The sequence below is a fragment of the Rhinopithecus bieti genome, unplaced genomic scaffold (assembly GCF_001698545.2).
Source record: "Rhinopithecus bieti isolate Rb0 unplaced genomic scaffold, ASM169854v2 scaffold_23748, whole genome shotgun sequence".
Classification (NCBI taxonomy): domain Eukaryota; kingdom Metazoa; phylum Chordata; class Mammalia; order Primates; family Cercopithecidae; genus Rhinopithecus; species Rhinopithecus bieti.
This window is the reverse complement of record NW_016811596.1, coordinates 2,372,089-2,393,929: the sequence shown is the minus strand read 5'-3', so window position 1 is coordinate 2,393,929 and position 21,841 is coordinate 2,372,089. Positions and strand designations below refer to the sequence as shown.

The window sequence follows — 21,841 nt, the reverse complement described above, 5'->3', positions numbered from 1 at the left end:
TAAGAATAATGGCTTCCAGCTCCATCCATGTCCCTGCAAAAGACATGATCTAGTTCTTTTTTGTGACTGCAGAGTAGTCCATGGTGCATAGGTGCCACATTTTTTTTAAAATCTGGTCTGCCATGGATAAACATTTAGGTTGATTCCATGTCTTTGCTGTTGTGAATGGTGTTGCAAGGAACATGTGTGTATGTATGTCTTTATGGTAGAACAATAAATCACAATGTTAATGGCAGTTGGTAGAATTAATTTTAGGTAATTTCTTATGCTTTTCTTTATATTTTTCAAATATTCTACAATGACAATACATTGCTTCTCTAGTAATATGAATGTAAGCATATAAACAATTAAAGTTACCTGGTTAATCTCACTTGTTGTCTCTGAACTTTGTGTCTCCCTGCAAAGGCAAATCTCCCAAATAAATGCTTACTTAGCACGTGCATCCACTTGGAATCAAACATCTGAAATAGTTACTGTTTGTGGTGCACTGACCGTAACTTCAAACTTGGGCAGCACTGGAAACAAAGAGAAATATACTTCAGTCCCCATAAACACTGGTGAGCAAAACTTATTGCAATTATACAGCTTAAGGTGCTTCCCAGCACCAGCTTTCACTGTATGACCATCTGGACAGATCATGTTCTGTTGCCCCAGATTCCATGTGGCACCAGTCTACATGATGGTGTCTCACTAGTCATTAACTCTTCCTCTTTCTTTTCTCTGTCCTCAGAATTTTAAGTTTTTCCATTGTAATCTCTTAGATCTCTCCTGGCAGATTGGGCTCTAGAAAATGTATATTTTCTAGGGGAAAAAAAGGCAGAAATCAGAATAAGAATACTGGGGGAGGAGTGAGGAGCAGGAAAATGCTGATGATGAAGCCAATCAGGCCAAGGAAGGGAGAAGAGAAAAACCAGATCAATCGCCATACTGTTTTCCATAATGGTTGAACTAGTTTACAATCCCACCAACAGTGTAAAAGTGTTCCTATTTCTCCACATCCTCTCCAGCACCTGTTGTTTCCTGATTTTTTAATGATTGCCATTCTAACTGGTGTGAGATGGTATCTCATTGTGGTTTTGATTTGCATTTCTCTGATGGCCATGGCGATTCCTCAAGGATCTAGAACTAGATGTACCATATGACCCAGCCATCCCACTACTGGGTATATACCCAAAGGATTATAAATCATGCTCCTATAAAGACACATGCACACGTATTTTTATTTCGGCACTATTCACCGAAAAATAGCAAAGACTTGAACAACCAAGTCCATTGTACAGACTGATAAGAAAATTGTGTCACATATAACATGAATACTATGCAGCCATAAAAAGGTCGAGTTTTGCTCTTTGTAAGGCCATGGATGCAGCTAGAAAACCATCATTCTTAGCAAACTATCAAAGAACAGAAAACCAAACACCGATGTCTCACTCATAGTGGGAACTGACAATGAAGATTACATTGGACCTCGAAGGGAACATCACACAGTCGGGGCCATCATCGGGGAGGGAGATGCATGGAGTTATACCTGAATAAATGACGAAATTGATGGGCTGAACATTGAATGGTTGTAAGCAACAACCACATGGCAGCAAATACCATATGTAAACAAACCTGCACGTTATGCACATGTACCCAAGAACTTAAAAAATAAAAATAATAAAACAAAAATAAAATTAAAAAAATTAAAAATTTAAAAGAGAATTAATGATTATAGACTGTCAGTTCTATTTTAAAGATGAAACGATGCACCAGAGCAGATTGAAGCAGGGAACGTGAACTTACTGGGGCAGTAACCTCCTTCATTATACACAGCCATGGATGTGGCAAGTGAGAATTAAAAACATCAGGTGACTGTTTTTGTTCCTTCAAAAGCAAGGAGGTGCTAAGTTTTCCAAAACCCAGCTCATTGCTCAATAATAATCTAAATTATCATTCAATTTCATGAGGGCTTTAACAAACTGTATTACAGAAAAATTTGTTTATTTGCAATAAAGTCTATTTGCTTGACCAAAAAAAAAAAAAAAAAAAAAAAACCAGATCAAGCTTCACATACTTCTGCCTACGTCTAACATCCAAGGTGTTTTGTTCCATCCTTTGAATCCTTTATCTACATAGGAAAACTACAAATAGCAATTGGTTACCCTACCCCCGACAGTAAATTGGTGTGTCAGTGTCTTTCCTGATTTTCTTTTCACAACAATTGAGTAACCTCCAAACACTGTTTCTGAAATCAACGGGAATGAGAGGAATCGTACAGTATGGACTGTTTTGTGACTGGCTTCCTTCTGTCCACATTATGTCTGTGAAATTCATTCATCTTGTGGCAGACAGGAGGAGCTCGCTGCCTTTCACTGTCTTGCAATCTTCCATGGTCTGAGCACCCCACACTGTATCCATTCTATTCCTTCCACTTTTTGGTGATGATGAATGAAGCTTCTCTGAATATTTTTGTGTATGACTTTTGGTGAACATAAATGCTCATTTCAGTTTGGTAGATACCTAAGAAATTGAATTGCTAGGTCATAGTTTTTTCTTACATGTAGCTTTAGTAGATACTGAAAATTTCTTGTAGTTGTGGTTCAAGTTACACGCCCACCAAGTGCAGACAAAAGCACTAGTAGCTCCACACTCTTGCCAACACGTGGTACTGTCAGTCCTTCTCATTCTAGTGCATCTGGGGAATGCAGTGCTATATAACCTGCATTTTCTTTTCTTTCTTCTTCTTCTTTGTCTTTTTTTTTGTTGTTGTTGAGACATGGTCTTACTCTGTTGCTAAGGCTGGAGAACAATGGTGTGATCATAGCTCACTACAGCCTCCACCTCTTGGGCTCAAGGAATTGTCTCTCCTTAGCCTCTGGAGTAGCTGGGACCACAGGCATGCACAGAATGCTCAGCTTAATTTGTATTTTCTTGATGGTTAATGAAGTTGAACAGTTTTTCCATACACTTAATGGCTGTGTGAATGGCCTCTTTTGTGAAATACTTGTTTAAACATTTGGCCCTTTTAAAAAGATTTTTATTGTCTGTCATTTGTTATTAATCGGTGGGATTTCTTGATATATTCTGGATAAGATTTGCTTTGAAAGACATATATTATGATAATCTTCTGCTCTGTGGTGTGTCTTTTCACTCACATAATGATATTTTTTGATGAACCATGTTTTTTATTTTAATGAAGTTCAATTTATTAATCTGTTTTTACTATATTTTATTTTAACAACCTTGTCAATATATTATTATTTTGTTTATTTACTTATTTTGTAGTTAGTGATTTTTTGTATAAAAAATATTTGCCAATCCCTTTGTTATAAAGATAATCTTATTTTTTTAAAAAAAATTCTAGACCCTTTTTTTCTTCAATATACCATGCTTAACACAGATTGACTTTTTTTACCCTTCATGGTTTGGTCTAGGATCCATCTCAGATTTGTTTACATCAAGACTGAGGTGGAGAGTCATGGTTTCTATTTTTCTATATGGATGTGTAGTTAGCCCAAGGTCATTTTTTGAAAGACCACCCTCTCCCCACTTAACTGTGCTGTCTCTCCTGTGTCATCTATCAGGTGTTACTGCATTTTCACCTCTGTGCACTCTTGTTTGCGCCATTGGTCTTAGAAATATATCCTTGTGCCAGCACTTCAGCATCTTAGCTACTGCAGCTTTAAAAGAAGTGTTGTTGTCTAGCAGTTAAATCCTCCCGCTTTGTTGTTCTTTTTCAGGGCTGCCTTGGCTGTTCTTGATTCTTTGATTTTCCAAGTATACTGCAGAATCATCTTCAATGTATACCAAAAAAAATGCTGAGATTAATTGGCATTCCACTGAATCCGTACATCAAATTAGAAAGATTTGGCATCTGAAAATATTGAGTCTTCCAATCCATGAACATGATATAATCCTCCATTAATTAGGTATTTCTTTAATTTTTTTCTCAGCAATGTTTTGTGTTTCATAGTTTTCAGTGTAAAGGTCTTGCCTGCCTTAGTTTGATTCCTAGGAAATTTTTGGTTTTGGTGCTATTGTAAATGCTCCTTTCAAAAGCGTATTTTCCAATTGTTTATTGCCAGTATATGGAATGCAATTGATTTAGGGGGGTTATTTATTTTAATTGTGATATGATATATGTAACATAAAATTTACCATTTTAATCATTTTTAATTGTACAGTACAGTGGCATTAAGAATACTCACATTGTTGTGCAACAGTTCAATTGATTTTTAATATCAGCTTTGTTGAGGTGTGGTTGACATATGTTAAAATTTGCCAGCTTTAGGTGTGCAGCTCAATGAGTTCTGATAAATGCATGCAGCCACATGGTCATCACAATGAAGACACAGACCATTTCCAGCATCCTTCAGGGTTCCCATGTGCCTGTTAGGGCTCCTCCCCAGCAGCCTCTCTCCTCGCCCTCATATCCACAGATCTGCTTTCTCACACTGTCATTTTGCCTTTTCTAGAATTTCAGGTAAAAGAATCCTACAGCAGGTATCTTTTGTGTCTGGCTCTTTTCACTTCATGTAAAACTCTTGAGAGGTATCCATGTTAGATGTGTATGAGTAAGTTGCCCTGCTTTATTACTGAATATATTCCACTGTATGGGCATACCACAGTTATTTTTATCCATTTATCAGCTGAAAGCCACTTGAGCTGCTCTCAGTTTCTGGGGAGCAGGAGGAAGCTGCTGGAACATTCTTGTGCAGATTGTTGTGTGGAAATCTGCATTCATTTGTCTTGGATAAACACTTAGAGGAAGGATCGCTGGGTCCTATGTTTGACTTTATAAGGAACTGCTAAACTGTTTTCCAGAGCAGCTGTGCCGTCTTGCATGTCCATCAGCACCGTGTGAGTTCCCCTGCGCTGCAGCCTTGCCAACATGGATGTGTCTTTCGATTTCACCTATTCTAGTGCGGATGCCATTGTGGTTTCAGGATGCATTTCCCTAATGAATGATGACGTTCTGAATCTTTTCAGGCATTTTTTTTTTTTTTTTTTTTTGGCCATTTTTTTTTTTTTTTTGGCCATTTTGTATACTTCTCTGGTGAAGTGCCTGGTCAAGACTTTTACCCATTAAAAAAAATCAAACTGTTTTCTTATTGATTTATAAGATATAAGCCAGGCATAGTTGCATTTGCCTGTAGTCTTAACTACTTGGAAGCCCAAAGCAGGATGATCACTTGAACCCAGGTGTCTGAGGTCAGCCTGGGCAACATGGTGAGACCCTGTCACTAAAAAATAAACAAAAATTAAAGATATATGTATATCTCACCATGCTAGGCTGAATGATGGCCTCCCAAAGATGTTCACAACCTAATCTGTAAAAACTGTGAGTTTCTTACCTTACCTGGCGAAAGGGACTTTGCAGATATGATTCAACTAAGGACGCTGAGATGGGGAGATCCTCCTGGATTACCTGGCAGTGTCTGATGTAATCACAGGAGTCCTCATGAGAAGGAAGCAGAAAGGCCAAAGTCAGAGATGGAGAAGTGGCCATAGAAGCCGAGGTCCATGTGCTGTGGGACCATGAGCCAAGAAACCCATGCCGCCTCTGGGAGCTGGGAAAGGCAAGGGAGCAACATCTCCCTGGAGCTCCAGAGTGAGCCAGCCCTGATGACACCGTGACTTCAGCCCTCAGAGACTGACTGTGGACATCGGATCTCTGGGACTGTAAGATCCTAAGTTGATGTTTATTTGTGGGATTATGAACTCTCTCTTCAGTGGAGGACTTGAAGCTGGCTCTTCTGACTTTAAGGCCGTGTTGATTTGTTCCTACCATTGTTTGGGGTGGAAGGGAGCAGGCTATCTCAGGTGGTGGGAACAGTGCGAGGAAGCCCCCAGTCAACCATAAGCGCTGCCGCCTGGGGAGCAGGCACCTCTCAGATAAAGCAGCGTGTGCTGGGACAGTGGGAGGTGAGGTCCATCCGGTGGATCCACTAGGCTTTGGAAGCAGAGAGTCTGGGCTGGAGATGGTGAGAAGCCATATAGTGGTTGAAGTGCTTGGGGGTTTGTCAGAAGGGTCAGGGCTGCTGGCCCAGGCAGGAGCAGGTGCTGGGTAGACAGCACTTGCCTGCCTCCCTCCCTGGGCTCTGAGGAGGCATTCCGTGTGTGCTGTTCATTATTATTCCAGAACAGCGCTGCCCAGTTCCGTGCACCAAGCTGCTTCTGTGAGTGAATGGTAGGGAATCCAGGAGAGTAAGGCCATCTCATTTCTCAGAGACCCTCTGGCTCACTGGATGGCCTCATCCCTTAATCTTCTTCAAACGGGTGCTGGCCTCGCTGAAGACATTCTGAGCTGGCACCGTCAGCCTGAGCAGCACTTCACTTCAGTCCACCCGCACTTCACTCTGGAGTGCACCCTGAAAAGACATGGATTTTGTTTGAGGGTGAAGCCATGTATGCCTCTGTCTGGGAGCTGGAATGTATGCAGTGGTCATCTTTGCTGCTTCTGCCCTGGTGCCACACTCTGAAGAGTGAGAACATAGACAGAGTGGTCGATGGCTTCACACTCCTGTCTCCCCACCAGGATCTCTGGCTGAGACTCAGGGTCGGAGAACCCAGGGTGCCTCCAGACCACAGAACAATGAATTTTCTGTTCTCTTTTAAACTTCTTCCCAGCCTAGGGCAGTTCCAAGTCAGCTTCTTTCAGGAAGCCTGCCCTGAGAGTGCCACCTAACTACAAACACTTATTTTCTGTGCTGCGTATTTTCAGTGCTAAGTGATCGTGCGTTCAACCTTTCATGACACGTGGTCTCCTGTGGTTCTCTAGTCCTTCTGGAGAAGCAAGTGCAAGATGGATGCCTCATCCGGTGAGGTTACAGACCTTCTGAGGACGGGGAGCAATCTTTCTTCATTTGTACCGTGTCTCACCAAATAGATGATAAACCACTGGAGGACAGGTACTGTTTGACATGGAAATAAAGTTTATGGTGCCCTCCTGATCATTGTTCAGTAAACTCTTCAGGGAAAGAAGTGGAGAGATCATTAGTTAATTTGAAAAGATGTTTCTTGTCTAGTGGGGTGGATTCCTAAATTTAGGGCAAAATGTGTCATGCAGCTCTTAATTTTCTACACCATGAGAAGGTAGTCCCTTTTACTTCTTTCATGTACAGTCCATGCATTTGTTCCACAGACATCTGATGTTTACTGAATGCCCTGTGCAATAGAGATTGAGGATTCAAAGGTGAACAACAGGTGATCTTTCTCTGCAGGTGGCTGTCTCTATGCACATCACTCACAAATGCCCATCTACGGTCCCAAGCTCCTTCCCCTAATCCACGTCTTCTGTTAGGTGTTGGGCAAACTTTCCAGATGTCAAGATGCAGACAATTAGACCTGCAGCCCCGAGAGGAGCTGAGATAATGCTACTCCTTTTGAGGAGGGGCACATTATATCTCCTGACCTGCTGAAGCAGTGGACAGAGCGGGGTTTGGGGGACACTAACTGGAAAAGCTAGCCCTCCCCACCTGTGTGTCTTATAGCTGTAGGCTCTGCATCCACGGATTCAACCATGTGGGGTAAAACTTCTCAAACAACATTGCACATGTGCTGAACATGTACAAGCTTTTCTTTTTATCATAATTCCCTAAACAACTATTGACATAGTATTTACATTGAATTAGGTATCACAAGTCATCCAGAGCTTATTGAAAGTGCATGCAGGGTGTGCATAGGTTGTCTGCAAATGCCGCACCATTTTATATCAGGGGGTTGAGCACCTGCGCTGTTGGTATCTTCAAGGGAGGACCCTGAAACCAGTCTCCAACAGATACTGAAGAACGACAGTATGTGGGTTCTGACAGAAAGCTGAGAAACCCAGAATGTCAGAAATAACCTCCTAACAGTAGGAAGCTGAGTTAAAATCAGGAAAAGCCAGTGGTTAAATTAAGCCTTTCTATACATAAGAGCAAACCACATGTTCTACAGCAACGGAGGGAAAACTCAGTGATTACCCAATGAAGTGAATAAAAGCTGCAGTGATAGTGACAACAACACGACAACAGGTTATCTTGAGAAGCAAGATCGCATTTAGGGTTTGTTAGAGGAAGCCAGAGCCAGTAAGGATGCAGCCTTCTTTGGAAGCACTGACCTAGTCCCTGCACCCATGGACATGGGAATAGTGTGGGAGCTGGCAGGGTCTCAGCAACCTCTCAATCCAGTGTGTCTCCTTAGACAGCAACCATCTCCCCCATTCTCCATCAGCTCCTTTTCCAGCTTCCCCTTCCTGCACTTGTTTTTGCAAGGCTGCCAGGGAGGTGTCTGGGCTTACGACAATGCCTCACATTGCCAGGAGACGGCAGCAGATCATTCTCCCATCCTAGGTGCCTCTTCGGCACTGTCCAGGATTCCAGTGAATTTTCAAGGGTTATTGAGGGTTCATGGGAGCCAGGCTCTGTGCCAGGCTCTGGGAATGCAAAGCCGACTGAGATATGGGGCTCTGCTCTGCAGGAGCTGGTGGTCTAAAAGGGTGAGGCAGCCATGGAAACAGATACAGGGCCAAACAGTGGGGTCAAACGCTGGGGCAGAAGGCCCTTCAGGGGACTGTGGGATCCCCAGGAAGTAGGGAGAGGAGGGGGTCTCAGAAAACACCCAGAAGGAAGAGGTGCTTGAGCTGAGTCTTGGAAGCTGGCAAGCTTTCCTGGTTCCTAGGCCAGGCAGGGCACCCCAGGCAGGGGAACTGGGCTGAGCGTGACACCACAGGGCAAGCTGGGGCTTGAACACAGGGTGCTGAGGGCAGGAGGGGTCTCAGGGAGGGGAGGATCATGGAGGTCTGTCCCGCATGGCCGTGCTAAGGAGTCTGGACCAGGACCTGGAAGGAACCGATACTGAACCCCGAAGGGTTTCATTAGGAGAACAACCAGAGCAGACCTGCACTTTAAAATGACAGCTCCCTGTTCGGCCTGTGGAGGACAGACATGGCGGGATGGAGAAGGGCAGGCCTGAAGGCCGCTGGCCCAGTCAGCTTGGCTTGAGCTAGGCAGAGGGAGCGAGGGCGGTGGTCTGAACTAAGGCAGGAGCAGTGGGAAGGGAAGTGGGGTGAGCGAGGTGGAAATGACAGGTTCTGGTCTTTGGGGCCGGATGAGGGCAGAGGTCTCCCAGGTTTCTGGCTTCAGTGGCTGGTGTAAGTGTTGGTGGCAGCTGAACACAAGGGTGTAGGAGTGATCTCGGGAGAAAGATTAGGAGTCATTGACAAATGTGGGGCATCTCCCCAGCCCCCACTATTTCATTTCCCACTGCACGCTCTAATCTAGATCCCTGCTATTTTTCACTGGTTTTGAGACAGTGCCTTCCCTTTGGGTCTTATAAGGTCCAGTCTCTCTTCCTGTTGGAAGAGCTTGTGAATTCTTTCTTTCACTGCATGTTGATGAACAGCCTTCCAGGGGCAGGCACTGTGATGAGTTCCTTCTCCCATCGAGCTCCTGGCCTGACACAGAGGAGATAGATGGTGAAGCTGATGGTTGCAGTTCAATATGCATTGTGGTCTCATAAGTGAAGAACAGGCTACAAGGAGAACATTCCAGGAGGGGCCTGTAATCTGGACTTCAGAGTGCTGAGAAGGTTTCCTAAAGAAATTGTCTGGGCTCAACTGGATGTACAGGAGCTCCTAAGTGACAGGCTGTGGAGAGGGGCTCCTGTGGGGCTGGAAGGAGCCAGTGCAGTGCCCGACCCTGTGGCATAGAACGTGAGAGGTGGGCAGCCTCCGCTTGAGAGGATGCCGGGAGTGGTCAGCAACGATAATGGTGGCGGGGCCTGACGGGGCCAGCTTGCATCAAGCTGGGTGGATCACGAGTAGCTCCAGGCCTCCCATAGTGCCCTGATCCTCAGGCCTGGAGGGGTGTCCTTCTAAAGGAGCATTCTCAGTTTCTGACGAATGAGGCCTGCATCTCTGGCTGGAGTTGGAGTGGGTCTGTGTCTGAAGCAGGCACTTGGGCTCTGGGAAGAGGCTACAAACTCTAGACTAGGCTGGGCAAACTATGGCCAGGTCCTGTTTTATCAGAACACACCTTCGTACCCTCCTTCATGTTTAAATTGTTCATGGTTGCTTTAGTGAGTTGAGTAGTTGCAACAGAGATTACATGGCCTGCAAAGCCTGCAGACGTTTCCTAACTGCCTAACTGGCTTTTTATGGAAAAGGTTTCTGAAGCCCTGCTCTAAACTGGCAGGCAACTTTCTCAGAGATAGTTCAGGTCTAGTCTCCATGTGTGGACAAGATGAGCCCATACCCTGAAGCTGGATCTCCCAAAACGCATGTCTGTCTCAGGTCTTATAAAACTGTGATTCATTGAGCATGTGAACATACATATGGTCATGTGTGAATACACGTGTGGTCACATAAGCATACATACGGTCATGTATTAACATGCATGTGGCCACATGTGAACATGTACATGGTCATGTGAGGTTCCATGTGGTAATGTGTAAATAGCCATTTGTCCACTGTTCCATATNCCTGCTCTAAACTGGCAGGCAACTTTCTCAGAGATAGTTCAGGTCTAGTCTCCATGTGTGGACAAGATGAGCCCATACCCTGAAGCTGGATCTCCCAAAACGCATGTCTGTCTCAGGTCTTATAAAACTGTGATTCATTGAGCATGTGAACATACATATGGTCATGTGTGAATACACGTGTGGTCACATAAGCATACATACGGTCATGTATTAACATGCATGTGGCCACATGTGAACATGTACATGGTCATGTGAGGTTCCATGTGGTAATGTGTGAATATCCATATGACCACATGTGCATATGGTTGCATATGACATGCACATGGTCGTGTGAACATGCATATGGTTGTGTGAATATACATATGGTCCTGTGAACATATATATGGTTGTGTGTGAACATGCATGTGGTCATGTGTGAACATGCATATGGTCCTGTGAACATACATATGGTCGTGTCTGAACATGCATGTGGTTTGATGCATGTGGTTGTGTAATGTGAGCTTGAGGTGCAGCGCCAGGCTGGGATGGGCCTTCCCTGGGTGGTTCATGGGCTCAGTCACTTGCTTCAAGAGACCACTTCCTGAATCCTGGTCCTAAGCCTGCTAGCCTTTGCTTGGCACCAAAAGCGACTCTGTTGATACCGAATGAGATTCAGATGCCTGAACCTGACCTTCTACACACGTGGCCCTGCCACGTGGATCATTCCAGCCTCAGTTTCCACCTCTCCCCACATGCCTACTAAATGTGTCAGCCAAACCAGACTCCTTCCCATTCTGCACACATACTTTCTCCACCTTGGTGGCTGAATCCTTTGGAGCCTGCCTGTCACATTCAGCTCCCTGTTCTTGGTTATTTGGGCTCCTGTCTCATGTGCTCTATCAGGTTCTAGGCTTTGTAGGAGTGAGTTCTATGTCTCCACTCATTTCTATGTGCCTCGTAGGGCTGACTCTTGGGAAGGTCTTCATGGTGACTGAGGCATGGATCCTTAGCCCTGTAGCTTGAATTCACTTGGCACTCAAATATTCATCCTGAAATGGTGCTTTGAAAGTGAGGCTTCCAGTCAATGAAGGGTCCACTGTATTATGGATTCCCAGCACCCAATACCTGGCACATAAGAAATGAATGAAACATAGTGAATGAATGAGTCAATGATCTCCAGTATGCCTACAAGGCGAGAGGAAAGTGATCCTACTTACTAGGCATGCTAGGGAGGCATTTGGGACTGCTGGCTCTGCTGTTGCACAATAGGCCTGGGACTCTGAAGGCTGGCATTTCCTCTTCCTAAACCTAAAATTTCAATAAATTACCTCCAAGTGGACAAAGGTCCATGGGCCAGGGTTCTTGGTATAAATAAGCCACCTCTTTTGGGTGTGGTTAATGGACAGGGACTAAACGAAATTAAAAACAATGTTTGAGTGCTGACTACCTGTCAGCCATGGTGATGAAGCACTCTGTATACAGGCCCTTATTCAATGCTCACTACAAACCCATGAAGCAGATTTTTAGAAAAACTTTGTATCTGGAGTATTTTGTACAAGAGGATAGTGTAATGAGCTTTTACCTCCTCATCAGCAGATTTAAATATTTGTTAACTCATGGCCAATCTTGTTTCCTGTATACTCCCACCCACTTCTCCTCCTCTTTTGTTATTTTAAAGCAAATCCCAGACATCATATAATTTCATCCATGGATATCTTAGTATGTATCTGTAAAAGAAAAGGACTAAATTTGTTGTTGTTGTTGTTTTTGAAACAGGGTCTCTGTTGTCCAGGTTGGAGTGCTATGGCACTCCAACATTCATCACGTTGATGAATTCCTTCCTGTTTCTAGTTTGTTGAGAATTTTTTTTTTCCATGCATGGGTAGATAATTTTACTCTCATTTACAGAAAAGGAAATGGTTATTTAAGCAGCCTGCTTCCAGACAAAGCCCTGGATTATGGTGCTCTCTACAGCACTCTTCTTCCATTTAATTTTTCCTCTGTGCCTCCTCTAAAATTGTCTTTCAGCTCACTGGGGAATGTTGGTGTTCTCCAGGATTCTCAGCACTTTGCTTGGGTGCTTCTCTGCTGAAGTGGGAGAATGGATTCAGCCATCCCCTGCAAGCTGATGACTGCACATTCCCTATCTTCTGTCCTGAGCTCGGTGAATCCTCATGCTCCCAAGCCTTTTCCACTTGGATACATCAGGAAATCTCAAACCCATCTTGTCTTAAAATGCCCCGTTATCCCTCTCCACTCAAGTGGGCTTCTCTGCCTCTGTGTTCAACATTGTATGCTGCTGCCATTTGCCCTGTTCGAGCCTGAAACCTGGGCGTGATCCAGCACTTTTTCCTCTCCTTGACCCCTCCTCTCACCTTTTCTAATCAGTGGCCAAGTTTGACGTATTTTTACTCCTCACCTCCACTGCTACTGAAACAGGAGGTAGAAAGACATTATTTAGGCAGATAGTGAGGGGAACAGAGTCCTTGGCAGCGCTTCCCTTCCAACAAAAGCAGCCCAACAAATTATCTTTTCTAACAAAGAGCAGCCTGAAAATCAAGCTGCAAATGTAGTTAAGCAAGCTGGAAGCTTGCACGGGGGAATGCTGGCAGCTGTGCCAATAGAAAAGGGCTACCTGGGGGCCGGGCATGTCCAACATGGTGGGTCCATTTTCCCTTTTCTGTCACCACGTGTGCAGTAATAGAGAAATGGGTAACATGGCACAGCTCAGGCAGAGAACCCGCCTGCATAATACAAGATTCGGGAGGGGGCGACCAGGATTTTGCACCCTATGCAAACGGCATACCGGGTCTAAGCAGTTTTTCACGTCCTATGCAAATGGCACGCCTGGTCTGACTAGTCTTTCACGTCCTTTGTAAATCAGACACCATCTCCTCACCAGCTCATCTATAAAACCCTCTGCGTTTTGCCATGGACCGGCGATCCATTTCTCTGTGACCCCTCGCTGCAGCAGAGAACTTTCCTTTTTCTTTTGCCTATTAAACTTCCACTCTTAACCTCACACTTTGTGAGTCCACATCCTTGTTCTCCATGGCTGTGAGATCACAAACCTCAGGTGATACCCCAGACAATGAGGCCGTTTCATTCCTGCCTTGCTCCTGCCTCCAGTCTCATTCCCCTCAAATTCACCCTCCACGTTACCAACAGAGCAATTTCTCTGAATTACAGGTCCTCTCACACTTAGCCTTTTAACGGTTCCCTATTCCCACAGCACAGCAATTAAGGCCTGTTCTCATCTGTTCATTTCATGCACTAGGAACTTCCACTAAAGACTGAAGTCACTACATGCACTTTCTGATGTCAATTTTAATAGCCTCCTCCTGCTTTCATCATTTGATGTTAGAAATAACGTTACCCATTTGACTCTGCTTTCTTCTGCATGCTGTGTTTTCTCTGCCTCAATGCTTCTTGTGTACTCTGTTGTCTTTTTAAAATATTGATAGAGACAGGGGTCTCACTATGTTGCCCAGGCTGGTCTCGAACTCCTGGGCTCAAGTGATCCCCTCAGCTCGACCTCCCAAAGTGGTGAGCTTACAGGCACGAGCCACCACTACTGGCCCTACTGTCTTTTTTTGAAAAGTTCTTTCTCCTCCCGTGCCATCCCCTCTATTCCTTTATATCCTGAAAAGCCCTCTTCTTTGAACCTTCTCCTAGCTGGTGCATGGTTAATTATGCCCCCCTCTGTATTATTTCAGAACATTGTGAATGCCTATAATATCACATATGTTATCCTGTAAGTACTTGTCATGTTTTCACTCTAGATTTATACTAGATTTATCTTAAATACTCTTATAATTGCCTGCATATTGAAAGTGCTTAAAGAATATTTGTTGAATTCACCTGAATTAGGATTTGCCTATAAGCCTCCTTGCTTTTATTTTTATTTTTTATTTTTTTATTTTATTTTATTTTTTTTGAGATGGAGTCTTGCTCTGTCACCCAGGCTGGAGTGCAGTGGCCGGATCTCTGCTCACTGCAAGCTCCGCCTCCCGGGTTTACGCCATTCTCCTGCCTCAGCCTCCCGAGTAGCTGGGACTACAGGCGCCCGCCACCTCGCCTGATTAGTTTTTTGTATTTTTTAGTAGAGACGGGGTTTCACCGTGTTAGCCAGGATGGTCTCGATCTCCTGACCTCGTGATCTGCCCATCTCGGCCTCCCAAAGTGCTGGGATTACAGGCTTGAGCCACCGCGCCCGGCCCCCTCCTTGCTTTTAATAAACAACTTTCTAATTTGTCAAACAGTTTAAATGCGTTTTGAAGAGAACATACTTTAAAATAACATTTTAAATGTGACAAAGTAACATGTTTATTTTAGACTATACAGAACATATTGAAAAGACCTACCAAGAAAAGAAAAATGATTTTTAAATCTACGATCTGGATACTGTTAGTCCAGACTGCACCGTTTCGTAAGCCCCCTGCCATTTCACAGACCTTGGTCAGAGTAAAACATTCCATGGGGGTTCCACTGTGAGAAACGTCCTGCCCCACCACCTGACCACAAGGCACAGGAACGTCCCTATCATACCCTGCCGGGAGCAGGCCCAACCGAAGGAAAATCTTTGTCAAGCAGCAAGCCATGCCACCCAGACCCTTCCCGCCCATACCTGTAAGTACCCCAGCCTGTTAGCGGTGGTGGGCTCCGGTGTTAAGCTGGTCCCCCACCTCAGCAGGTTGCTCTGGCAATGAACTTGTGTTGCTGTCGAGCTACCAACTCTCCCTCTGTCTTTTTTTAACCCTTGCCTTCCCTTCAAAAACTAACAGATATGTTACCATTTTGATATACGTCCTTTCAGTTTTATCTGTGCACTCATATGTGCATTCATATATGAGGATTAACCTGGCATTTATTATATAAAAATCACTTGGCTGCTTTTCTTTAAAATTCTTATTTTGAAATGACTAGATTCACAGGGAGTCGCAAAAGTAGTAGAGAGTCCCTTGGATGCTTTTCCTGGCTTCTCCTAACAGTGCTATCTTACAGAACAGCAGGACACCGTCAAAACCAGGGCATGGGCATGGGTTGGCTATTGTTAGACTACTGACCTGATGCAGTTTTCGCAGTGTTTGCATGTACTCCTTTGTCTGTGTGTGTTCTATGCAAGATGGTCTCATATGTAGTATCTTGTAAATACTTGCACCAGTGTCCTTGCCAAAGAACTGTTTCATCACTGAGAGGAACTCACTTGTGCTACCTCTTTTTAGTCATATCCTCGTACCTTGTCCCTGTCTCCTGGCAACCACCAATCTGTTCTCCATCTCTATAGTTTTGTTAGTTGGAGTGGAACAGGAATTAAAAGAAATTAAAGAATGTGTAAGCAAAAACTCATCTGTATGTAAGAAAACCCAGTTCCCCCTGAGGAAGAGAAACAGCTGGAGTCTTTAACAATTAACTGCCTGTTTTTCTGTGACTAGTGAGCCTTATCTCTCCCTTTCCCAGGCATTACGAAGACCCGTTTCTCTAGCTGTGCAGCTGCAAGGTCACTAGACAGATAAACTCAAGTCGCAAAACATGTTTTTCCTTGAAAAGTAAGAAATAATGTAATGCGAGTCTCAATTGAATAACTGTCTTTGTTTCTTGATTCTGTAATATGCTTCCCCCTGCACAGAACTCCCCCCGTCCCACAAAATGCTTAAAAGGTAACTTGACTCTTCGTTCGGGGCTCAGTCCTTTGGATGTTAATCCAACTGGACTGGTGCACCTAAATAATAAATGTCCTCCTCAACCCCTCAGTCTCTCTGATTCCTAAATTATCCTGCAATAGGAGAATGTTTTATACATGGAATCTTATAAGCGTAAAACCTTTTAGAAGATTGGCTTTTTTCACAAGAGAAAGTTTTTTTCTTTCTTCAACAAAAGCCAAAACCCAATCTTCAACAAAAGATTGGCTTTTTTCACCAAGTTTCATGCTCTAACAAAACTTCCAAGTTGTTGCCTGTATCAATAATTTCTTGCTTTTTATTCCTGGGTAGTATTCTCTTATATGGATATAATAGAATTTGTTGAGTCTTTCACCATTGAAAGATAATTGGGTGGTTTCCAGTTTGAGGCTATTTTGAATAAAACTTTTAAGAACATTCATGTACAGGTTTTTGTGAACCTGTTTTCATTCTTCTGGTTAAATCCTGAAGAGTGAAATTGCTGAGTCACATAGGACGTGTACCTTTGGTTTTATAAGAAACTGCCAAACTCTTTTCCAGCGTGTCTATATCTTGTTCAAGTGATGCCAGTGATGTGTGGGTTATCTGGTTTCTAAGCAATCTTGCCGGCATTTGGTGTCATCATTGACCTTATCCATTCTAACAGACATAGTGATACCTCATTGTTTTAATTTGCATTTCTCTAATGGTTACTGATGCTGATCCTATTCACTTGTGCTTCTTTGCTGTTCGTGTTCTTTCTTTGACAAAGTGTCTTTTCATGTCTTTTGCCCACTTTTTCATAGGATTTTTTTTTCTTTTAAGTGATGAATTTTGAAGGTTCTTCATAGATTCTACATACAAGTCCTTTGTCCGCTATATGGTTTGTGCTATGTTTTCACTCAGTCTGTAGCATGTCTTTTGTCGTCTTAATAAGATCCTTCACAGAGCAAATGTCCTAAATATTGAGGAAGTTCATTTTATCAGTATTTTCTTCTATGAATTGTTATGTTGGTGTCATGTCTGACAACTTAGTCTTGAATATTTCTCCTACAGTTTCTTCTAAAAGTTTCATAGTGTTAAACATGTTTTATTTAAATCTGCGCTCCATTTGAATTAATGTTTATATAAAGTAGGAGCTTTAGGTTGAGGTTCAGTTTTTTGCATATGAAAGTTGAGTTGTTTCAGTAGCATTTGTTGAAAGATTGTCCTTTCTCTATTGAGTTGTCTTTGCAGCTTTGTTAGAAATCAATTTTCCATGTCTGTGTAGATCTATTCCTGGACACAGTCTGTCCCATTGATCTCTGTGTCTATCCCTTTGCTGGATTCACACTGTCTTGACTACTTTAGAATTGGAGCAGAACTTTAAAATTGTGTAGCATCACTTTTCCAATGTCATTCTTTTTTCTACCTTTTAATCTTTGCATGTTTTTTTAAATCAGATCACCTGATACGCAACATATCCTTTGGTAGGATTTTGATGGAGCTGTATTAAAAGTATAGATCAATTTGGGAAGAATTGAAATCTTTACTATATTGAGTATTTCAATCCATGAGTCCATATATTTCTTCATTGATTTAGGTCTTCTGTGATTTTGTTTACAGGATTTTGTACATTTTCAGCATACAGATCTTATAGAGACTTAATCATTTCATTTATTTTTCAGAGATAGTACAAATGCAATTATTTTAAAATGTCGATTTTCTGTTAGCTATTGTTAGTATATGCAAATTAAATTGAGTTTTGTATTTTGAACTTGTGTTACTTCTGGAGTGTGTGTATGTGTGTCTGTGTGTTTGTGTGTGGTAGTCCTTGGAATACACCAGAACCAAGTGGGTTTTTCCTGGGAATGCAAGACTGCTTCAATACTTGAAGATCAATCAATGTAATCTGCCATAGTAATAATCTAACAAGAAAATCAACATGATCACACCAATTGATATAGAAAAAAATTTTACAGAATTCAACATATTTTCCTATTATAGATTTTCTGCAAACTAAGAATAGAAGCAAGCTTCTTAACCTGATGTATGGCACCTTCAAAAAGCCTACAGCAAACATCTTACTTAGTGATGAAAAACTTATTGCCTTCTCCATAAGATTGAGAACGAGGCAAGGATGTTTACTCTCATCGCTCCTATTCAACATGGTATTGGAAGTCCTAGCCAATACAATAAGGCATGAAAATAACATAAAATAAAAGTAGTAAGATTAGAAAGAAAGAAATTGTATTCACAAACAAGGTGATTTCTTTTCTTTTCTTTTCTTTTTTTTTTTTTTTTTTTTAGACAGGTTCTTTCTCTGTCACCCAGGCTTCAGTGCGATCATGGCTCATTGTATCCTCAAACTCCTGGGCACACACAAACAATCCTCCTGCCTCAGCCTCCCAAGTAGCTAGGACTACAGGTGCATGCTGCCAAGCCCAGATAATTTTTTTATTTTTATTTTTTGGAGGGACAGGTAGTCTCATTCTGGTTTCAGCTCTGGAAGGGGTGAAGAACAACTCCCCAGAGCCTTTCCTGTCTGTTGTGGATGACATACTGAGGGCTCAGGAAGACGCTCCCTCTCAACCCATCCTGGTTTCCAGGCTGAGCCACCTGAGCAGCTGCTTTGGAAAGCCTCTTGTGCCACAGCCATGCTTAGGAAAAGGCATATCTTCCATTCTGTCCACCAAGAAACAACTGGATACAAAGAATAAAAAAACCCCGCCACACTGGCAGGGCAGGTGGGTGAAAATTGTGCCCCTTCCAAAGGTAATGTCTATAAAAGGACAACTGGGGCCAGCACCAAAGTCCACCTACAGAAGGCGTGTCTGTCTCAATCCCAGCTGCCAGTCACTGTGAACCTTTAGAACTGGGGCTGACGCTTCTTCCAGTTGCTTGCCCGGATGTCAGTGAGACCACTCCACAGCAGATAAGGGGAGCTGTGTGTCAGGAAAGTCCCAGCCACTGGGACAAACTGCACCCCAGGCAGATGTTTCTACTCTTGGGCAAAGAACAGAGCAATCCAAGTTCACAGGGGCAGGTGACACTTGAAAATGTCAGGGTCAACTTGCAGGGCAGAAGTTAGCAGGGATGTCTTCCTGGGGTAGTGGGAGAGCCCAGCAGAATTTGGGAGGAGGGAGGGGCGATATTGGGGCAATCCTCTGAGTCCCTCTTTCCTCTTCAGGCAGCGTTCAGGAAGACCCTGCAATCTCTCTGCAGGCTCATGGGAGCTCCCAGAACTGAGACAACACACAGATCCAGGCCTGCTTTGAAGTCAGTGGGATGAGGCCCTTGAAAGTCAGTATTGGGTTCCTAGGGCTCACATAAAAACATGCCACACCTGGCTGGTTTTAAACAACAAGAGTTTATTCCATCAGTTGCAAAGGCTAGAAATGCAAAGTCAAGGTAGTGGCAGGACGAGTTCCTACTAGAGGCTGTGAGGCAGATCAACTCCATGGCTCTCTCTTGACTTCTGCTGGTTTCTGGCAACTGTCCATGTCCCGTGCCTTGTAGAAACATCACTCTAAGCTCTGCCTCCATTTTCACAGGCACATTCTTGTGTGTGTGTGTGTGTGTGTGTGTTCTCTTAAGGACAGGAATCGTTAGACTAGGTGGGGCCCACTCTAATCCACTGTGAGCTCCTCTTACTTTGGTAACATCTGCAAAGACCCTATTTCCAAACAAGGTCACATTCCATCTTCTAGGACTGTCTTCTGAGAGATGTCTCCCCAAGGATTTGTCCAAGTGGAAGGATGCCCTTTGATCTGCAAAGCCAGCCAGAAAACCAGGATCGGGGCAGCACAAGGGGATGCTAGTCTGTGATGGCTCCCACCCAGGTGGGGGTGTGAGGAGCAGTGCCTGTGGGCTGGGACACGCCAACTTGCTCCCATCACCTCATCTGAGATGGATTGTACAGTGTATGTCCAGGGCCCATCCTGGCACACTCTGCCTTTGCAATGCTGTCTCTGCACTTTGGAAATCTGCCGAGCCCACTGCGTGGGGTGGTCTGAGGCAGGCCACAATCATTTCTCAACCATCCCTGAGTACCTGACCAGTATCCCTCGGGGGTGACGACTGGCCACATCTGGAGTGTGAGGGGTGTGTTTACCTAGTGAGTAAGGATGCAAGCAAAGGATGTGCTGGCCTATCCTCTGCATAAGCAATGCCTTTGCTCCAACGGGATGGGCAACGTTGGATTAGGCCTAAGGAGGCAGATTTGATCTTGGAAGATACATTCTAGTCCATGTTGTGTGTGTTTATTTTTGTTTCCTTGAATTAACATGGAGTCCATTTCAACTTTCACTTAGTCTGCTTCTTTCTCTTCCCCTACTTCTTTCTCTCTCTCTCTCTTTGGATATGGAAGAATTCTAACTCTGTATTCCATAATGTCTAAGCATTTGAATTTAGAGTTGACAGCAATACAGCAAATTATTCAAGTTGCTGTCAAAAAAACCCCTGCGTTTTCTAGGATTAAAACTGTGAATAAAGTACTGGAAGGAAAAAAAAAAGTCATAGACTCAGTTGCAAAATGACAACATTTAATGGGATGACAAGGAAATAAAACCTGATAAGAAGCCAGAGCAGATTGTGGACTGTTCAGGATGCCAGATGGTTCATGAAATTTTTCCAGGTTTGATACAGAAGAATCAGTTTGTTAAAAGAAATGCTTTTCCACCTGGTATTTAAAACATTGTTTAAACAATAAACACATGTTTGTATGTATATATAAATATTTAGATATAAAAACATGCATATATAGGCACATAGACATGTCTCATACGTATACATGCATATGTACAAATACATGTGCCTAAATTTTTACTGACCTGTCAACTTACAAAACAAAAATGAGAGATTTATAAAAGGTACGTATATAGCTGTGAATTCTGTAAAGCTATTTTTAAAGAAATTAATACAATCTTAACGACTATCAGAATACTCATGTAGTACACAGTTACACAATTCTAATGAAGTACCAAACACTTGTCTTTCTTCAACCATTGTTCTATCTTATTTAGGTTTTCATTTTCTTCTTAGATGTGTTTTCAATGGTTTATGATGTAATAAAATTTCTTTACCTCTTCCAGTAATTGCTTTGTCTCACTCGGAAACTGAACTACTGTCGATGTTGTAAAAAGCAAGGGCATATTCTTCTGAAAAAATAAAGGGAACATGTATTTTTATTAAGTAGATGATATAGGCACATTCGATCTAATCTTTCCAATAATTTTGAAATAGAGACAATTACTTTCCCATTTTATACATCCAGAAATATGCTAATAATATTTAAGACACTTGATGAAATACATTCTATTAGTAAATAACAGAGACAAAATTCAAATACTCGACAAACTTCACACAGCATTCGACAAGAAACAAATAGCACCAACCTTCCAGGGAACAGTTGTATGATCTCTACGACATCTTAGTAATTGTTTTAGAAATTAATCGATCAAATTTTTAAAATAGCATTTCAGAATATTCCCCACTCCCCTTTTTAAGTCAAAGTCCTTAGAGGTAGCTTGGAATGGTCAGTCTTAGCATGAACAACAATGACAACAACAAAAAGACCTGGAAGCTTCATGTGTCTTGTATTTCAAGTTCAAGTGGAGCCCTGTCAGATTATATTAAAAGGATTCTGCTGTTGAAAAACCCTGGTAACTGGAAAATGGGTTCAGTTAGAAGACGCATCATGGAAGAAAGAAACCAGTATACAAAGTAATGCCGTCTATTGCTTACTCTGTGAAGACAGAGGTTGATTTTGGAAAGTTTAG

The 21,841-nt window shown here is 42.9% G+C and overlaps 1 protein-coding gene and 1 long non-coding RNA gene across 2 annotated transcripts in view; both read right to left on the bottom strand.

Annotated features, from left to right (window-relative positions):
- Nucleotides 1-552: 552 nt before the first annotated feature.
- On the bottom strand, nucleotides 553-11,299 carry LOC108543698 (uncharacterized). The gene is made up of 2 exons (XR_001889647.1): nucleotides 11,229-11,299; nucleotides 553-801 (listed from the first exon to the last, which is right to left on the bottom strand). It is a non-coding gene; the product is annotated as an uncharacterized LOC108543698 (long non-coding RNA).
- A 9,292-nt stretch (nucleotides 11,300-20,591) lies between these two features.
- LOC108543697 (ovostatin homolog 2) overlaps nucleotides 20,592-21,841 on the bottom strand; it is a 46,640-nt gene continuing 45,390 nt past the window's right edge. The window contains exon 36 of the mRNA XM_017894305.1: nucleotides 20,592-21,220. Coding sequence (XP_017749794.1) covers nucleotides 21,168-21,220 — 53 coding nt within the window. The 3' untranslated portion in view covers nucleotides 20,592-21,167. The remainder of the gene's footprint in view (nucleotides 21,221-21,841) is intronic.